Source organism: Pholis gunnellus, assembly GCF_910591455.1.
Source record: "Pholis gunnellus genome assembly, chromosome: 12".
NCBI classification, from domain to species: Eukaryota; Metazoa; Chordata; class Actinopteri; order Perciformes; family Pholidae; genus Pholis; species Pholis gunnellus.
The window spans coordinates 19115241-19132156 of NC_136539.1; the positions used below are offsets into that span (position 1 = coordinate 19115241).

At 42.5% G+C, this 16916-nt stretch overlaps 1 protein-coding gene across 1 annotated transcript in view; it reads left to right on the forward strand.

Annotated features, from left to right (window-relative positions):
* Positions 1–4522: 4522 nt before the first annotated feature.
* Positions 4523–16916, forward strand: part of LOC306704206 (neuropilin-2-like) — a gene marked incomplete at its 3' end in the record, with an annotated part of 89597 nt that continues 77203 nt past the window's right edge. Inside the window, exon 1 of the mRNA XM_079170457.1 lies at positions 4523–4683. Within this exon, the coding sequence (XP_079026583.1) occupies positions 4608–4683 (76 nt within the window). The 5' untranslated portion in view covers positions 4523–4607. The remainder of the gene's footprint in view (positions 4684–16916) is intronic.

Here is a 16916-nt window from a genome sequence, read left to right on the forward strand (position 1 = left end):
GTCAAATAGAAGCTTTTTTATTGGTTTGTGGTTTGTTTTACAGTGGCCAGGGCTGACCTTATTTTCAGGGGCTTTTAGAGGAGATTTGCTTTCAGGGACATTTTACAAAAACACTGATATTGCTTTTTTTTTTTTTGCACGGCCTCATGCGTGGGGGGCTCTCAGGTCTCAAGGCAGTTGGTCTGCGTTGCTAAACTCCTGAAAGTGAAACCCAGTTGGCCCCTGGAGGGACAGAAAGGGGTGAAAAGGGAGTGGAGAATGGCAACGTGTGGAGAGAAGAGACGACAGGAAATGAAATGAAATGGACAAATAAATGGGTAAAAGGAAGAAAATAGAAAATGTGGTATGAAATGAAGAGTGAAAAAGGAAGGAAAATGTACACTTGAACAGGTGGCAAAAATGACAGAAACGCAACAGGAACAGTGCTGAAAAATAACAAAACAAATCAAACAAATTTAGAAAGCGACGAAATGAAAGAAATGAGTGCATGAAATCATTCATCAAATCTACTGAACAGGAGAGAGGGATAGAGGATGCAGTTTGTTGGCGAGGTGTGGACAGGGCCAGTAGTGCTTGACGACAGGCCAGCGGACAAGTTCTTCCCCTGACGCAGAGCAAGGATCACCTTACCCTCTACTGGTTTCACAGCTCTGTTGCAACACACACACACAGGCACACTCAAACATCTTTTCATATGAATGCATTCGTGTTTAGCTTTTCTCCATTCAATGACTAGAAACCCAGTAGTGTCAGGTGAGGCTCAATCTAGGAATCCATCGGCTGTCAGTCTGACCACGGTCGAGCCTCTGGAGGCAACGGCCAATATCTCTGTTGCTCCAGCGATCAAGACCTCCTCTCCTGTGCAAGTTGTTTGCAGTCTGATTAGCAACTGTAGACGCACGGCTGGAGTTGGAGTTGTAGCCAGTTTACAAGCTGATTCTAAGCTAATAAAAAGGTAGATAATTATCAGACGATCAGATGGACCGTTTACCTGCATTCAACCAACCAGCTCAAACGTGACTGGTCAATACTACTATACTATATTATACAATAATGCAACTACTACAAACAGAAAGCAGAACTCTTGTCAAAATCTTGTCCTGTTGCCTACAGATTAGGAAATGGTTATTGCCAAGTCAAGATATTTGACAAGCGTGGCATCACATAAACATACAAATTCACCATAACCTGCTATGATGTAAGATTATTTTGTTAGCTAGTTTTCATGGGGTAGAAAGACTATTGTGACCACAAGCAGCTTTTCTGCCCAATCTCCCTAAAATGGAATCTCAGTGATGTCAGTGGTGACTTCTGGGAAAACCCAGTCCACTGCCTGGCGAGCAGAAAAAGGTGTCATGGATTGGCATATCCTAGTTTCGCAACATACTGTTGCAAGTTCTACAGAAGAATGCGTGAAGGGAAGGGCCAGAAGGCTTGTGTCCGTGTGGTGGGTTGGTGTGAATTCAGAATGATTCACAGAAGTTGTTGCAGACTCTCCCTGTCCAAAGTCTGCCTGCTGACTTCTGGATACTGAGATTTAAGATTGTTTTATTTTTGCATTCAGCGTGCTCTCTTCCTCTGTGAGACCAAACCTACAATCTTAAATAAACTATTTTCATTATTTCACTTCAAATGAAGCACTGAAAATCCTTAAATACCATTGTATAAAAACATTTTTTCAACATTTAATGATTTCAAAATAAATAAAAAACTGTACCAACAGCAATTTGCTGGTTTAACATCTCGGGTTACACACATAACGGTGCGTCTACCTGTTCGCCATTGGTAAAAAAAAAGAAGACATTTCCAAGAGCTCAAGTGGAAGCTGTTAGCATGATATTGCTCTGTGCTCTCATCACTTGACACGTTCCAGTTGGCCTGGGTGGGTTTACTTTCAGTGGAAAGACACAGGAAGAGTTGAGCAAGAAGGGTGAGAGAGACAGGTTTCAGAGGTCGAATGACTAAAGAGACCCAAGGAATAAGTAGGGTGACTCTCTTTCATACACACACACACACACACACTCAGACCTGTCATGGAAAAAGAACTTAATACCTTCAGACCTCCAGAGATGTTAACATCTGAGTGACAGTTTGAAGGTATGTATCTGTGCCTGCGTGTGTGTGTGTGTCACATGTCACTGACCTGAGTGAGACCAGTGATTCACCTGCCTACTGGTAATTGGCCTGTTACAGTAAAAGTAAAACTGGTCAGGAAATGAGAATGTAGCCGATCGGTCAGGACTGTGATCAGTGACATAAGACCGCTTGTTCTCAGAAAAGCTTGTGTCAGAGAAGTTCAAGGGGCTATAAATAATTGTCACATGATGAAAAAAAACAAAACAAAAAAAGCATCGTGTGATTTTCTCGTCATGAAAGAAAACGAGTTTTGAAAGGGTTTTTCTTCCCACGAGATAACTCGGTGCGCAACGTGATTTTTGCTGAGCGGTCACTGGTAACTTCAGCTGTATCATTATGGCCTACATGTGTGTGCATCTGTGTGTGAATGTTTGCAGGGTGTGTCCTGGGAAGGCAAAGCGAGAGCCAAGGTTTGGTTAGTTTTTCAGACCACAGCCTTTGGTGTCGCTACAGGCCCTAAAACTCACCTCCCACAGACCTCTTCCCTATATTTCTGTATCCTACTGAGAATGACGGCGGGAAATAAAGCACAGATTTAAACAAAAAGTATTCTCTGAGTGTGTGTCAGCATTGTGTTGCTGTCTGTCTTTCTCCCCTTATTTAGATTCCATTCACCAGTGACCCATGTGCCCTTGGTAAACAGCTTTTTTCTCTGTCCTGCAGACAAGTGTGTGTGTGTGTGTGTGTGTGCACGCAAAGGTGTGTGTGCATTTTTGCAACCAAGTGCTCAGCCATTATTACCCAATGGCTTCTGTTCATGATGAGTAACTGAGTTTTGTACAAAAGAGAACATTCTGTTCTTAATTTTCATAGTAAATCAAAGATTATTAGTAAAGTAATTTGGGTGATCGATAACTAAGTTACTCATCCGATTCCTTTCCATGTTGATTAGTTTATCAGTTTGCACTTGGTCTGTGTTTCCACTGTGATGCTGTAAACCAGCACCAGGATCCATTTAAAGCTCAGCACTACTACAAAGCTCATAAAGCTGTGCTGAGGTCTCTCCTTTCCCTGTTTTCTGCTTTTCTTCTTTCCACCTCCCTCTATTCTCACTTTAATATCAGAGTCAGAGAGAAAGGTAGAGGAATAAATAAGAGGCATGGAGAGAGTATCTAGAGGACAGGACAGTGGAGGGAAATGGGAGAAAAAGTGGGAGACATGTACTGTAATAATGGTAATGAATTAGAGGGAGAGAGTGTGAGAGATATGAAGGTAAGAGAGGGTGAGGCAAAGAAAGAGAGCGAGAGAGAGGGAGAGGAGTGGGAGGGAGATGAAACTGCTCTTTAATCAGTGAGGGGCCATATGGAGGCGGGCCGAGGTGTCTACTGTAATCCGATACAAGCTCGCGCGCATGGCGTGCACGCACGCCGAGACAGGGGACTGAGTGAGCAGTCTTGCTCACTGCCACAAACCCGGCGGAGATCGTAGGGGAAGGAGCGCACTGCCGGAGCTGCCGGGCGAGGGAACGAGAGAGAGAGAGAGAAAGAGAGAGAGAGAGAGACATATACCGAACGTCAAGGGGAGAGAGAGAGAGCAAGAGAGAGAGAGAGAGAGAGAGAGAGAGAGAGAGAGACAGAGAGAGAGAGAGAGAGAGAGAGAGAGAGAGAGAGAGAGAGAGGAGCGGAGCGGGCAGTGGAGAGCGTGTGTCAGCGAAGAAACGCACAGTTTGCAGGAGGAGAGCGGAGAGGCTGCACGTTTATTTTCTCCTGAGCAGTTTTACGCACGCACGCCGGAGCTGCCTTCTCCAAGAGATCTTGTGTTATCTTTTGCGCAAGAACGGACTGCTATCGAAACAGTTTATTAGGAGGATAATCGATGGGAAAATATTTTTTACTTTCCTAATCACGTGTGCTTTTACCAAGTAAATGCTCAGTTGGGAGAGAGAACCAGAGCGAAAGATTTTCGGATATGATTTTCGGAGGAATCACGCTGAAACACATTTTACTTTTTTCAGTTTTTTTTGTCAAACCTAAAAGTCACCGGCAAATGCTTCTCATGGTTCCTGGTGGTTTCAACCAGTGATTTCTACTTTGTTTGTAATTAATGATTTTGTCTTTCCGCGAGGTTTTTATTCCCACGCGCGTTGTGACTGACAGGGGACACTGTGCTGCCGACTGCGCGCACGGCGATGGATTTTGAGGCTTTGAAGATGTGTTTACAGTAGATATTACGCTTGTATCAGCTCAATTTGCGCAAATAAGTTAAACATTTTTTTAAGAAGAAGCACACGTTGACAATTCAATTACAAACAGTAGTGTTTAACCAGGACGATATTCTTGGAGAGCCCAGTGAACGCAACCTGGGGTTTGTGGTGTATTTTGGGCACTACTTGTCTTGCGCTTCTAAGAAATAAAGAACTGTGGAAGAGGAGAGGAAAAGAGGACTCTGGACTGCAGCGTTGTCTCCGATATACAGACAAAAACCACAGAGGAGGAGAAGAGGTGTCCTTTCTCCATATCCGAGGGGAAAAGATGGATTTATTCATATGGCTTTGTGGATCTTTACTGGTTGCTGTCTTGCCTTCAGCGGTCAGAGCAGAGGAAGGAGGTGAGTTTGACACTTTTGCTACCCGCTCAGATCACACAGTCACACGTAGGTGTTAAATTGAAGTTAACCCGCTTTTTTTAAGATAACTTTTTTCCCAATCCACATCACAAGCATGGAGTCCATGAAACACATTCGATATGTTTCGTTTAGGACAATTGTGGTGTTTCCCCGTCAAACCAGAATGCGTAATGAACGTACAAATTTACACAAAATCGCGTTTTTTTTAATACGGGTGCGAGCTCAGCCTTCACTTCCGTTCAAATAATGCGCTGATAATCATCGTGCCGAGAGACACTGAAGAGGGAGATATCCTGTCTTATTCTAACTCTCCAGCATTGAGCCATCTCGCTCGGTCGGCACCAGAGGTAAAGAGGTAAAAGTAAACAACATATAATTAATTACATTTTTTATCCAAAAAAAAAACCTTAATTAATTTACTGACATGTGCGCAATGGTTGATGCTCGGTGTCGCCCGTTTCTAACGTGGACAACTTTCCAAAAAAACGACTTCGTTTGCATCGTCCCACTCCACTGATGGTTTCACTCCGTCATAAAAACAAGTTTATTGATAAGTGAGGGATGCTGGGATGTTGTCTTGGCTTGTGTCGTCTTGAAAAATATCTTAAACACATGTTGTTGATTTTAACTTCAGTTTAATCAACGACTAAAGGACAGCTGTTCAATGATGAAAAATCACGAGTGTTCCTATACTGTTCATATCGGGACTAACGTCAGTGCCAGTGGTCTGTAGCTGCTCGGTAGAGCTAAGTGGGTCTTTATCGCGCTTGTTTTTATCTCACTGTGATGTAGTCTTATTGCGTTCCTTGAAAGATATTTCCCTCGAGGCAGGCAGGCTTCATGCAACAGGGCAACCCTTTTGAATCTCACTGTCGGTTGTGCGAAGAAGTGAATCTGACCGGGCTCCTGTCACCGGCGCAGCGGACGCGCGGAGGTCCGAGGCTGCGGAGGTCTAGGCACTTCCCAAGTCCGTGTGCGCGATGGGGCTCGAAGCTGCATTCTGGCAAGGCAAAAGGCGTGCGCTCATTGCGCTGGTCTAATGCATTTAACGTTGGTCTTTGAATGGGATTTGTGCGTTTAAGAACAATCTGTACGCACGGGGCGAACACTAGAAAACTGCCTTTATGCACCGATCTTCTCTGCTGCACAGAAGAGAGAAGTCTTTCAGTGGTTTTCATTAAAAACAAACCTAACCGTGGCGACTCCTTGTCAGGGCAGCGATACTTAGGTTTGCTGTTAACCGACCACAGGTGTGCAGGGAACCAGAACTATTATAAACCAATCGACCTTTAAGAAAAGACAGTACGTATAATATGTTGTGGTGTGACTCTCCGTCCTTTCATGGATTTAGAAGCAACACATCTATTTAGTCTCTAATGTTTTCTCATAGCGGTCTATGCAACAACAACAAAAAGACTGATAACTTGGTTCAAATCATTTTTTTATAATCTCTCCTCAAGCCCAGCTTCCTGCTTTGAGATAATTTTGTGTGTGTACACAATTTACAAAAGAGGGGATTAAGATAGGGCAGCTGTGGAGAAGTTAGTTGCACTCTAGGTTTTATTGATTTAGGGCTTATTCAAGAGGCTAGCCGGGGCTTTTTGCAGATCTCATGACTTGGATTGAGTGGCCTGTCTGCCAAATGTTGTTTTTGAGAAAAACAGAGTACAGTGGAGGCATTCTTTACTTCACACTTCATCTCTGATAAGAAGATATGCGCCGTGCCACTCTAAATGTTTAGATCTTCACATATAATTGATAACTGCTGACACTGTAAAATCGTGTACATTTCCTGTCAAAGTAGCAAGTATGAGTGAGGTTCTATTGAACAGCACAAATCCAAAGGGAAGTTGTGTTCAGAGTTTAACACCAGAAACAGGTTTCTCTTCCACCTCCATACCACCATCAGTCATCATTGCTTTTTTTAACCATGACCAAAATATTTTCCTGTAACCAAGTAGTTCTGCTTTTAACTATGACTCTGACCAGTTTCCTAAAGATAACCATGTAACTTTACCCCTATGAAACTCTTATATGTGTTGTTTTGAAAGTCACTGGCAAACTAGCTATTTTGAGGACTTTGATATTTTTTCTGGGGACTCGATCAAGCTCCCTTTTGAGTTCTCCCAGCGAGCCACTGGAGCACACAAATGCTCAGCAGTAGGCTGTGCAGGATGAAGCTTCCTCAGCAGTAAACTTTTACAGATGCCTCTGCTCCGCTGTCTCCGGAGATATGAGCAAGGAAAGCATAGTGAGACTAAGAAGTGTGTATATATATAGATGGAGGGAGAGAGAGGGAGAGAGAGAGGTAGAGAGAGAGAGAGAGAGAGGGAGGGGCAGTAGGGAGGGATGGAAGTAAAGGGGAAGGAAGTAGCAGAGACAGAAACAGGCAGAGGGAACGAAACGGAAGAATGGTTTTTTCTAGCCTCGCAGTTTGATCCTGTTTCTTCATTCCGTTTGATCACAGCTGTGCCTGCAAGGGAGATAAACGGACATAATTGGCCACTCAAGACCAGCTGTCTGCCTCTATAGTGTCTCTGCTGAGATGTGCTGGATGATGAAACAGGCTCACTGCGATGCACAGTGTGAGAAGCTAGCAGTGGGGTGACTTGCCCACAGGTACACTGAGGACTGGTTTATAAGACTGTTTTTAGTCTTTGAGTGTGAAACAGAGGGGAAGAAATGACTTGTCCGGTTTTTTGGGGGAGAAAGTCAGTACGAGCCAGAACGGACACAGGGCTGCTTTAATAGTCGGGTCATTGAACTGCAAAATTTACTTTATAGAATAGACTTTTGCTACTCAATAGGTTGATGTTCACCACCGTGTATCCTGACTGAGACCAGGTTTCCTAATGCATTAGTTATTTTCTTGCCTGGAGCTATCGCCCCACATCTAACACAACCAAACCGGTGCCGTGTTGCACCGTGGGGCCGGCTTGTAATAATTAAATGTTACATTGGTGGAGGTCATAATGCTTTGTAAGCTTCAATTGGCCATCAATAAAACAAACCATCCATGTCATTTGTTCACACAGTGGGGTTGTACCCTGTTTTAGCTCACTACATAATGGATTGACTCACTGCCTGTGACACAGTCGTTCTGTGTAATTACTTTGTCTTAGAAAACATTAGTTATTAGCCTGAACTATTAGAGATATATTTTTTTCATTAATTTGAACTTGTTCCTTTCACTGTAATTGTGTGTTTCCATGGGTAATTACTCAGTGCATGTAAAGATTGGCAAGTGTACTTCAGAAAGGCTAAAAATATATCACTTGATTATGGCAGGTAAAAATGAGTGAGTGAACGAACGATATTAGGAGAAACATTTATTTTGCAGCTGACGATAAAAAGAAGCAATACTGAAATCAGCTCATCCATACATCTTTGTGTCTGTATTTCCCATATTTTCTCATAATTTCCTACGATTGTTTGTTCTAAATCTCTGCCGTATTATCAGATTTGTTCAAGAATTCGCTGACACAGAAGGCCAGGAAACGCTTTCCCAATATGGCTTGCGAACTTCCAACCCAGTAAAGCACGTTGAAACAATGGAGCAATAAAAAGAAGAAAAAGTAGAAGAAAAATGGAGAGAGAGCGAGGAGTCATGAGCATTTGGAAGAGCCAAAGAGAGAGGGAAAGGGAGAGAGCATGAGAGGGCATTAGTGAAATAAGAGAAAAGCAGCAGAGTGTGAAGAAGTAGTTGAGTGGAGCCACCTGCAGTAAACCAGCCCAGATTTATTCCTCCCCTCTGTCGAGCACGGGGGGGGGGGGGGGGGGGGTTCTGGCCAAGGTAAAGCATATTATTAATACATACTCTGATTATAGTTTAGGCAAAAGGCTATTTTCTAAATGATTATATTGAAGATGGAATTACATAATAGTTGAAAAGATTATTAGTCATATAGATGTATATCAGATTCCTCTTCAGCTTCCTCTCGCCTGATACGTTTGGAACATTTTATCGAAACCATACAACAAAGCAGACAGTTTTGTTCACAAAGAGGTCATGAAATATATTCAATAATAGCTCAAATTATAACCTCAGCAAACTGCGATGGTTAGATTTAAATCTTTTGTTTGTGACAACCGAGTATGCTAAGCTGTGGCAGGTGACACGTGGCTGCAGACCTTCTTCAGCACTGATTTCATTTGAAGGATCCTGCAGGTAGCAGGTGTTTTCCAGCAGGTTTCAGGATTAAGGCTTATCCTTATTCATCTCGTGGTTCAGACTGCTGTGGTTTTTCATTTCCCTTTTTAAGGAAATTTCCTCAAGAAAATACATTCAAATTAGCTATTCAACTTAAAAAAAAGAAGAAGAAGAAATTTGGGAATCAAACAAGAAGACATTAGCCTTCCCATCATTAGAATAATAGCGGTTGAACAACAGAGGGGCCGGTCCACTGGCTACAACATGGTTTGCAGTAAGCGAAGAAGCATTAAGCAAATTAACCTTCGGCACAGTCTCTCTCTGTCTCTCTCTCGTCTGTAAGAGGGAAAGGACAATTAGTGGGTCCAGCAGGATGTTCTAATTACAGTTATCATGTCATTAGTAAACTGTTAGTATTCTAGTGTCTTCATTGGCCATTGGTAATGACTGGAGTAATTAGAGAGGAAGGGGAGCTCAGTGTGTGAGCGAGCGTGTGTTCTTGTTTTTCTACACTCATGAAGAACAAATGTCCTCGGAGGGAACGAGAGATCATGGGCATCCTTCAAACGGGGACATTTGCCTGTCCTCACTTCTTTTAAAACCGTCACCCACACAAATAAAGAGTGTTTGTGCGTGTAAGCTAAGCCCTGTGTGTGTCTTCAGTAGTCCCTCCAGAGCAGTGCCGTGCCAGGCCACAGGTTGTTTTCCTCTTTCCCTCTCCCTTCACGCTGAATCATCCCGTTGTTTTCCTCTTTTCATGGCACTTCACCTCTCCTTTAGTAGGACGCTCTGTCTCTTTCTCCACACCTCCCCTCTGTCAGTGTTTTCCCTCGCTCCGATTAAGAACCCTCCCTCACCTTCTGTTCGCCCACTTTGCACGGTGGGAAAATCTTTTTACGTTTTCTTCCGCGTTTTTTTACTCTCGTCTATTCTCACTGACTCTTTCAATCTGTGTTTTCTCATCCTTTTTCCTTCCGCCTGGAAGAGAATAAAGCTCAACTGTTTGAAATCCATTCACACGGTTTGTTAGATCAACTTCATTCATACGCTTCTTAAAAGGCTTATTTACGGCGTTAAGTAGGCTGCTTTTCCTTTTCCTTTTACAATCGTTTAAAGGAATATACTAGATTTAGGTTCCACTCATCAACTCAAATTCTACATACGTTACTCTTTAGTATATTAGGATGATGATTCTATTGGTAAAGGTCAGAAGTTTTACTTTTGTGTCATTCACAAACTAAACATTTTCAAACTAAAACTTGTTCTGAACAACACGTTTCAAGTTTCTGCCCGTAACATGCCAAGTGACCATCAATCTAAACTTCCCATGTAGCTTTACTTAGTTTTTAGGTTTTACTTCAGCAACAAAACAACGTGGTTAGGTTTAGTAAAAGATTGTGGTTTGGGTTTGTAAAAGTACGTTTCTTATGTAAAATAACAATGTTTGTTACATAACTGGCATTGCTAATGAACAATGAAATAAGTCAACATTGACTCACACACGGGACATGAAACGGTCTCCTGTGTGAAAGTCAAAAAAAAGAACAGTATGCAACAGGGCTTTAGTATTTTATGAGATAAGAGTCTGAAGAAGACTTTTCTTTGGGTGCCAGGAACCCACTGTACCAGTTCTTGTGTCCATTTAACTTTATAGACTAGATTAGCTGAGCACACACTGGCCATTTTACAGCAAGGCCCTGTTAACTAAAAACTGCGGCATTAACATAAAGAGTTGTAAATTACATACAGCATAGCACTTGACCTCACATTCGACGGCAGGATTAAAGGTAAACTTGAATGGGACTGTATAACCAAGATGTCAACTGAAGTTAATAAGGACCAGATAGGATGGTGACCTTCTGCTCTACAGGGCATCAAAAAACGGATTGTAATGCAGGTGGGGCCTTTAAAGGCTCCTGCGATTATAGTTTAATATGAGAGACTGTCTTCCCAAGAAAAATAACATTTCAGCAAGTGTCCCAAGACGACATGTGTTTACGTTCAAGTCAAAAAGCCCACCAGCGATGGGGAGCAAAGGGGGAACGTTGTGCCGCAGTTCTAGAGGAACAAAGTCTGCGCAGGGAGGAGGTCAGGCCTTACACATGTCACATTGTCACGTCGTAAAACAGATTTTTTTTACAACAGAGATTTGTTATGGTTTCGGAAGGCACAGGCGGATGACGTCATTCTGCCAATAGGGGGATCAGAAAATGCTTCTGTGTGTCGTATTTTGACATTTCATTTGTAGGACTTGTTGGCTGGTGAACCTAAGTGGTGCGTAGTCTACGCACATTTCAATGTATTCTGATCAACATTTATCCCAGCAAACCTGTGGTAGTTTAGATCAGTAATCGAGCCGTGGACATGACAGGACATGTCCCAAACGCATTCATCTAACCTGCAACTCTTCCTCTCTAGTCATACTTTAACATTACATCTACCTTTTCCTACTACACTGTTCTTTTTTGTCTCCTTTTCTCACTCTGTTCTCCTTCAGTTAGCTTTTCACTTCGTCTTGTTATTCTGTTATTGATCTTTGTTTGTATCCTTCTTTGTCCACTGTCATATTCTCCCTCTCTACTCACTAAAGCCCCGTAGATCCGGTATGTCTTTGCTCCTGAGTTGAGAAGCTTCTTCTCATATCAGTTCTTTTTCTGTATCAAACACTCATCCTTCTTTTTTTTGTTTTTTACGACTCCTTGTCTCTCTTCTCTCCATTTTCCCATCACTCTTTTTGTTTCTCAGACCCTTTGTAGTCCTCTGCCATCCCTCTCTCTGTTTTACACATCTCCTTTCTCGCTGTAGTTTTCCACTGTGGCTTAACGCAGGGCACCTGGAGTAAAGCACTAGCCCACCTGTTTGTGCGTCTGTGTGTGTGAGTGAGTGTGTGTGGGAGACAGTTGTATTTTCTGTCCAGTGAGCTTTTCTGAGCTGCTGACTTTCTCTTTTCGGGTGATGAGAGACAGATGTTCTGGCATTGTGCTCGCTTTCTTTCTTTTCTCCTGGTCGGCCTCCTTCTTCCTTTCTTTCTCTCTCTCTCTCTCTCTCTGTCTGTCCATTCCTGAGGTTTCCCAGGTTTCAATGACTAAAAGCTCCTTGGTTCTGATCCAAAGAAGACATTTCAGCCCGTTATTTTCAGTGTTTCTCATATCCCCAAAGACACAGCTACAAATGTGTCTATTTCTACCGTTTAAGGTAACAATGCCTGAAGCGTTTTGTGAGTGCTTCATTGATGCTGGAACTGAATCCATCCTTCTGAAAATGCTTTGTGAACTGTAGGAAATGCATAGAAATCAATGAGGACAATTAGCATTTCCCCCCTCCCCCAGGCTTTGATGCAGATAGAGTATATTGATTGATAAATTCAGGGACCTGTTTGCATCAAGGTCACAATAATGAGAACGTGAGGCTCACTGTGCTGTCTTGAGTGTCTGGGGCCCGTGTTGGTGGATAATAAGGTGATCTGCCAAATACCAGCCTCGTTTCCAACAAGCTCTCTGGTTAGCTGGGTGAGACGCGCTTTCTCACTTTCTTACTCAAACACTTACTAAACCACTAATGCTTTCATTATGCGCTCTGGCCGATGGAAATGAATGCGGTACGGTCCAACAGCAGAGTTCTCACAGACTACCAAATCGATTGCGAAACGCTGAAAAGTGTCTCTTTCGAGTCAGATCCGACTCCCTAATCGGAGGGGAAATTAATCTGCGATAGAGAGCGAAAAAAAAACAAGGTCAGGCAATTTGCATTTGGGGACAACAAACAAGCATCTAGTTCAATTTCTCAAAGCAGTTCCAAGTGGAATCTTGTGCGAGTTTTTCTCCTTGTTTGGGACTGTGTGTGTGATAGTTTGTGTGCCTCCCTGTGTGCATGGTGCTGTGCATGCAAGTTTTTATTACATTTCTGTATGGATGCATCTCTGTTGAGGTATGCGCATGAGGGGAAAAGTTGCTGAATAGGTGTTATCAGGATGCAATACTAAACGTGGTGGAGGGACATAAATAATGCAGTGACCTGTCTTATATCCCTGCTTGACTGCTTAGCACCGTTTACTGCTCTATTCCGTGAGTGTGTGTGTGTGTGTGTGTGTGTGTGTGAGTGTGAGAGTGAGTGTGGTCTGAAGATCGTAATGCGAAGTCTGGGGTCAAGAGGAGGGAAGTGTTTGTGTTTTCTGTGAGGGGCGGACAAACTGAGACAGAGGAAATGTTGATAGCGTCTCTTCTGTTCCGGCAGTTTGTACGCACAGGTGACGTAGTGTAAAGAGGGACAAACTCTGAGTAAGGAGGTTGTGGTGGACGGGTGGATCCAAAAACACCAGACTTCCACCCAGGAGACCAAGAAACCGGAAGTCAACGTTGATTTAACTGTCACCTCACTTCCGTACTTAAGTAACGCTACTTCTGTTGTTATTTTAACCCAAACTTTTACTTAATCTACCCAAGTAGTTTTGTTGCCTAACCTCCCCATATATATATATATATATATATATGTGTGTGTGTGAACCAAATAAACAAAGAATATCAAATTCACTTCAAATGTCTTTCGTGGCGCCTCGTGCAGGAGGATGTGATGTCATCCACACACTCATCACCTCAGTGTGTCTCATTTCCTGCCCTGTTTGGATGTGATAAACGTTGAACGACTTTGTGTGTCTGGAGATTGATGGACCCTCAAAGCAGAGCAGACACAATACTTCACGCACACAAGAGTGTCTGCCGCTCTATCACACCGGCCTTATTCATCAGACACTTGGAGGCGCTGTCTTTATCGGCTGCACGCCAGAGGTGAACGCAGGAGAGGCGCGTGTTGTTGTGTCTGCCCCCTCTACCCACCGGTGTGTTAAAGGAGGCAGAAAGTAGGTTGAACTCTTTCAGAGTTTCATCTGGGGACTGAATCTAATGAAAACAAATTTGCACTCTTCTTATTTTCAGACCTATCCCAACTAACTAACAACAACTAAGTGTGCATTATGAGTTCCCAAGCAATTGGTTATAACCAGTGACATTTCTGTAACAACCCAACATGCTTACCCCTCGCATATGCCAGATTTTAGTGAGCTACGCCGTGTGCTAAAAGTGGTGTTTGGCTGCTGCTGCTGTGAGATTCCAGCGTGGTTAAACACTAATCCAGGTGGTGCTGAGATAAAATGCGTCTGGCCGGGTTACATAGGCCATGTAACTCTACTCCTGTATTACCGTACATCACCAGGGAGATTGGAAACAGATAGGAGGAGATAGACATGACTAGTTGGCTCACAGCATGACGGAGGAGGGAGAGACGGACAGAGGCGGAGCGATACAGAGGGGTGATCGTGAATTGCTTGCAGGCAGAGTGAGGCAGACACCAGATATACATGCCAAAGTGTCAATCACTTTGTTTACTGTGTATTGACCTCCACTCTAATCCTCCCTTCCTGACTCTTGAGTGTGTGTTTGCGTCAGTCAGTTTGCATGTATGCAGACATGATAAAAAAAGAAGAGATTTTAGATGCATGTTTTAATTTGTTTGGAATGTGGTGTCCGATAAAGTGTTTATGCAGCGTGTGTTAATGTTTGCATGTGTGACTCCTCTCAGAGTAGGTTTACAGTAGCCAGTCTATTTATAGTGTTAAAATATGTAGTGTTCTGCTGAGTAGTTTGACTTGGCTATGTCCCCCCACTCAGCGCAGGGGCAATAAATAAAACGGCGTAGCACAGCGGGCTAGGCGGTGGTACGGACCAAGACGTTACACAATGTTTCTTTCTCTCGATGTTATGATGAGGAAGGTTTCCTGAGGGACATTTAGCCCTGATTGAAATAATAATATATAGACCGTCAGGAGCTTGTTTGTGTGTTTGTTTTTTCCTCTCATCAACAGGAAATTATCTCAGGGGTTGCTCACCGGACAAATTCTTCCCAGCAAGAGGCCGACATTCACAGCTGTTTTTATTAGTATAACCTGGTCCACCGTTTGCCCAAAATATTTGTTGAAATTGTATCTGCTATGTTTTTCTACTGACTCTTAAGTGGCTGCAACCTCCGGTCATGCGGTTAAATAATGTGCGTAATTTCTCAAAACCTGCACCGTCTTTGGTGAAAGTGCTTTTTAAAGTTTGTGCGCCCTCATCTTGGTTGGAGCTACGCATCAAAACTAGATTATTTTATAAACAATAAAGTTTAAAAACAGGATTATGGACTATCTGACCACTGATGTCATTTGCTGTTTGTTTTAATTCTGTTTATGCTGCCGTCTTGGCCAGGAAACCCTCAAGAAAGATATTTGTAATCTTAATTGGTGAATAAAAACAAAGATAAAAAACGTACAGTTTGCAGTTTACAAATAAAGTAGTTATTTCAAAGTAATGGTCTCCTTAACAAAGGAAATACCACAAAACATTGGTTTTTATTTGTCTCTCTTTACCAAAACTACACTTGAGATATGTCTAAAATAAGTCATTATATTATTACTTATATTAAATACTTCTATTTGATCGGTGCAGTGTTATTTGAGGATACAAACAACCTTGTTTCTTCAGGGCCTTCTGGCAGATGGTGGCTAGTTAACAAAAATGGTGCTCAGTGTATACACCATGATGATTTAACTTGAGTTCTGCAGATGTTAAACAATGAAGAAGTTTAGCTCATGTTCAAAGTCTGCACAGTCAATCAAACGGGGCGTGGAGGACAATAGATGCCATATCTGTAATACAGTAGAGTTGTGTGTGTGTTATGCTGTCGGGTGTCACTGATACATATGAGTTACCCCGTCTATGTCGGGGTACATCTGCGGCAGTGAATGAGTGGCATTGTTTGTGACACGACACAGACTTATGGCTGCCGACAAGTGGATCCGCTCTGTGACAGTAGCTGTGGCATCTGGAGGACCCGTTCACTGTGTGTCTGTGTCTTGTGTGTCAGTGTGTCAGTCTTCATGGGTCAGAATGGAGTCTTTGTATGTCGTGATGCTGAGTCGACCTTTCAGAACTACATCCACACAGACAACACTCTTCTTTGTTTCTCATATCCTGTCTCTGCAAACACAAATCTTATCTGCATTTTTATCAGTGTTGAATATTTTCCCAAGTGTGAAATCCTGCTTAATGCACAAATATGTGAGAAAAAAAAAACAATAATTTGAAAGAGTTTGTAGAGAATGTTGACGTGCTTCTGGTCAGTCGTGATAAGCATAAGCATTGACCCCGATGGTATTCTACACTTACGTCTGCTGCTGTGAGGGAAGTTATTATTGTTGCATATTGTTATTGGAGGTTTATCTGATCAGTCCTTCTATGTTGTCTCTTTTTGCAATTAAATATTCTCTGTCTTTCGACAGTAATGTATTTCTTCACCCCCTAATAGTTCAGTCAAAAGTCTGCCCTCTATTCTCCCTTCTGTTTGTCGTAGCTGATTTAATCACTTTGGGAAAAACAAATCAATGACCTTTGTCTGATGTGTAAACTTGTGTATTAGCCAATGGAAACATATTAAGCATTCTCAATGATTTTATCAAAGCTTTAGGTACTTTCAGTGCACAGGGAGATTTCCATATTACACAAGGTGATATAGTGCACGGGTTCTAGACCTTTTGTAAGTCAAAGCCCACTTCTGATTGTTGAAAAGATTTCCGAGGATAATAAGTGATCTTAATAAGTGAGAGAAAAAATACACAACATGACATAAAAATGAGAAGAAAATGAACTGGGCTGTAAATATGTGTTAGGCCACTGTCACCTGTAATGACCAAAATAACCAAAAGTTATGTATTCACCGTAACATTTCTTCACCACTTGCTTTGGAGCTTTTACTGGCGCAGGTTGTCTCCAACATTACTTTTTAGATAAAAAAAACATCCATATTGTGTCCCACTGTAAACCTTTTTGTCTCCACCAATGATGTGTCGTGCTGGGTGTGGTGATATTTAAACGTAATTCTTGTTTACATTTAGACTTAAGGTTAACAAGCTTTATAAATGACCGAAAAGGCCCACTGGACTAGCTGATGGATTGGCTGCCGAAAATAAACATGTTTCTGCATTAACTTGACTTTTGTGTGAGACAGTGATGGTGATTTTGCGTTCTCTGTGACT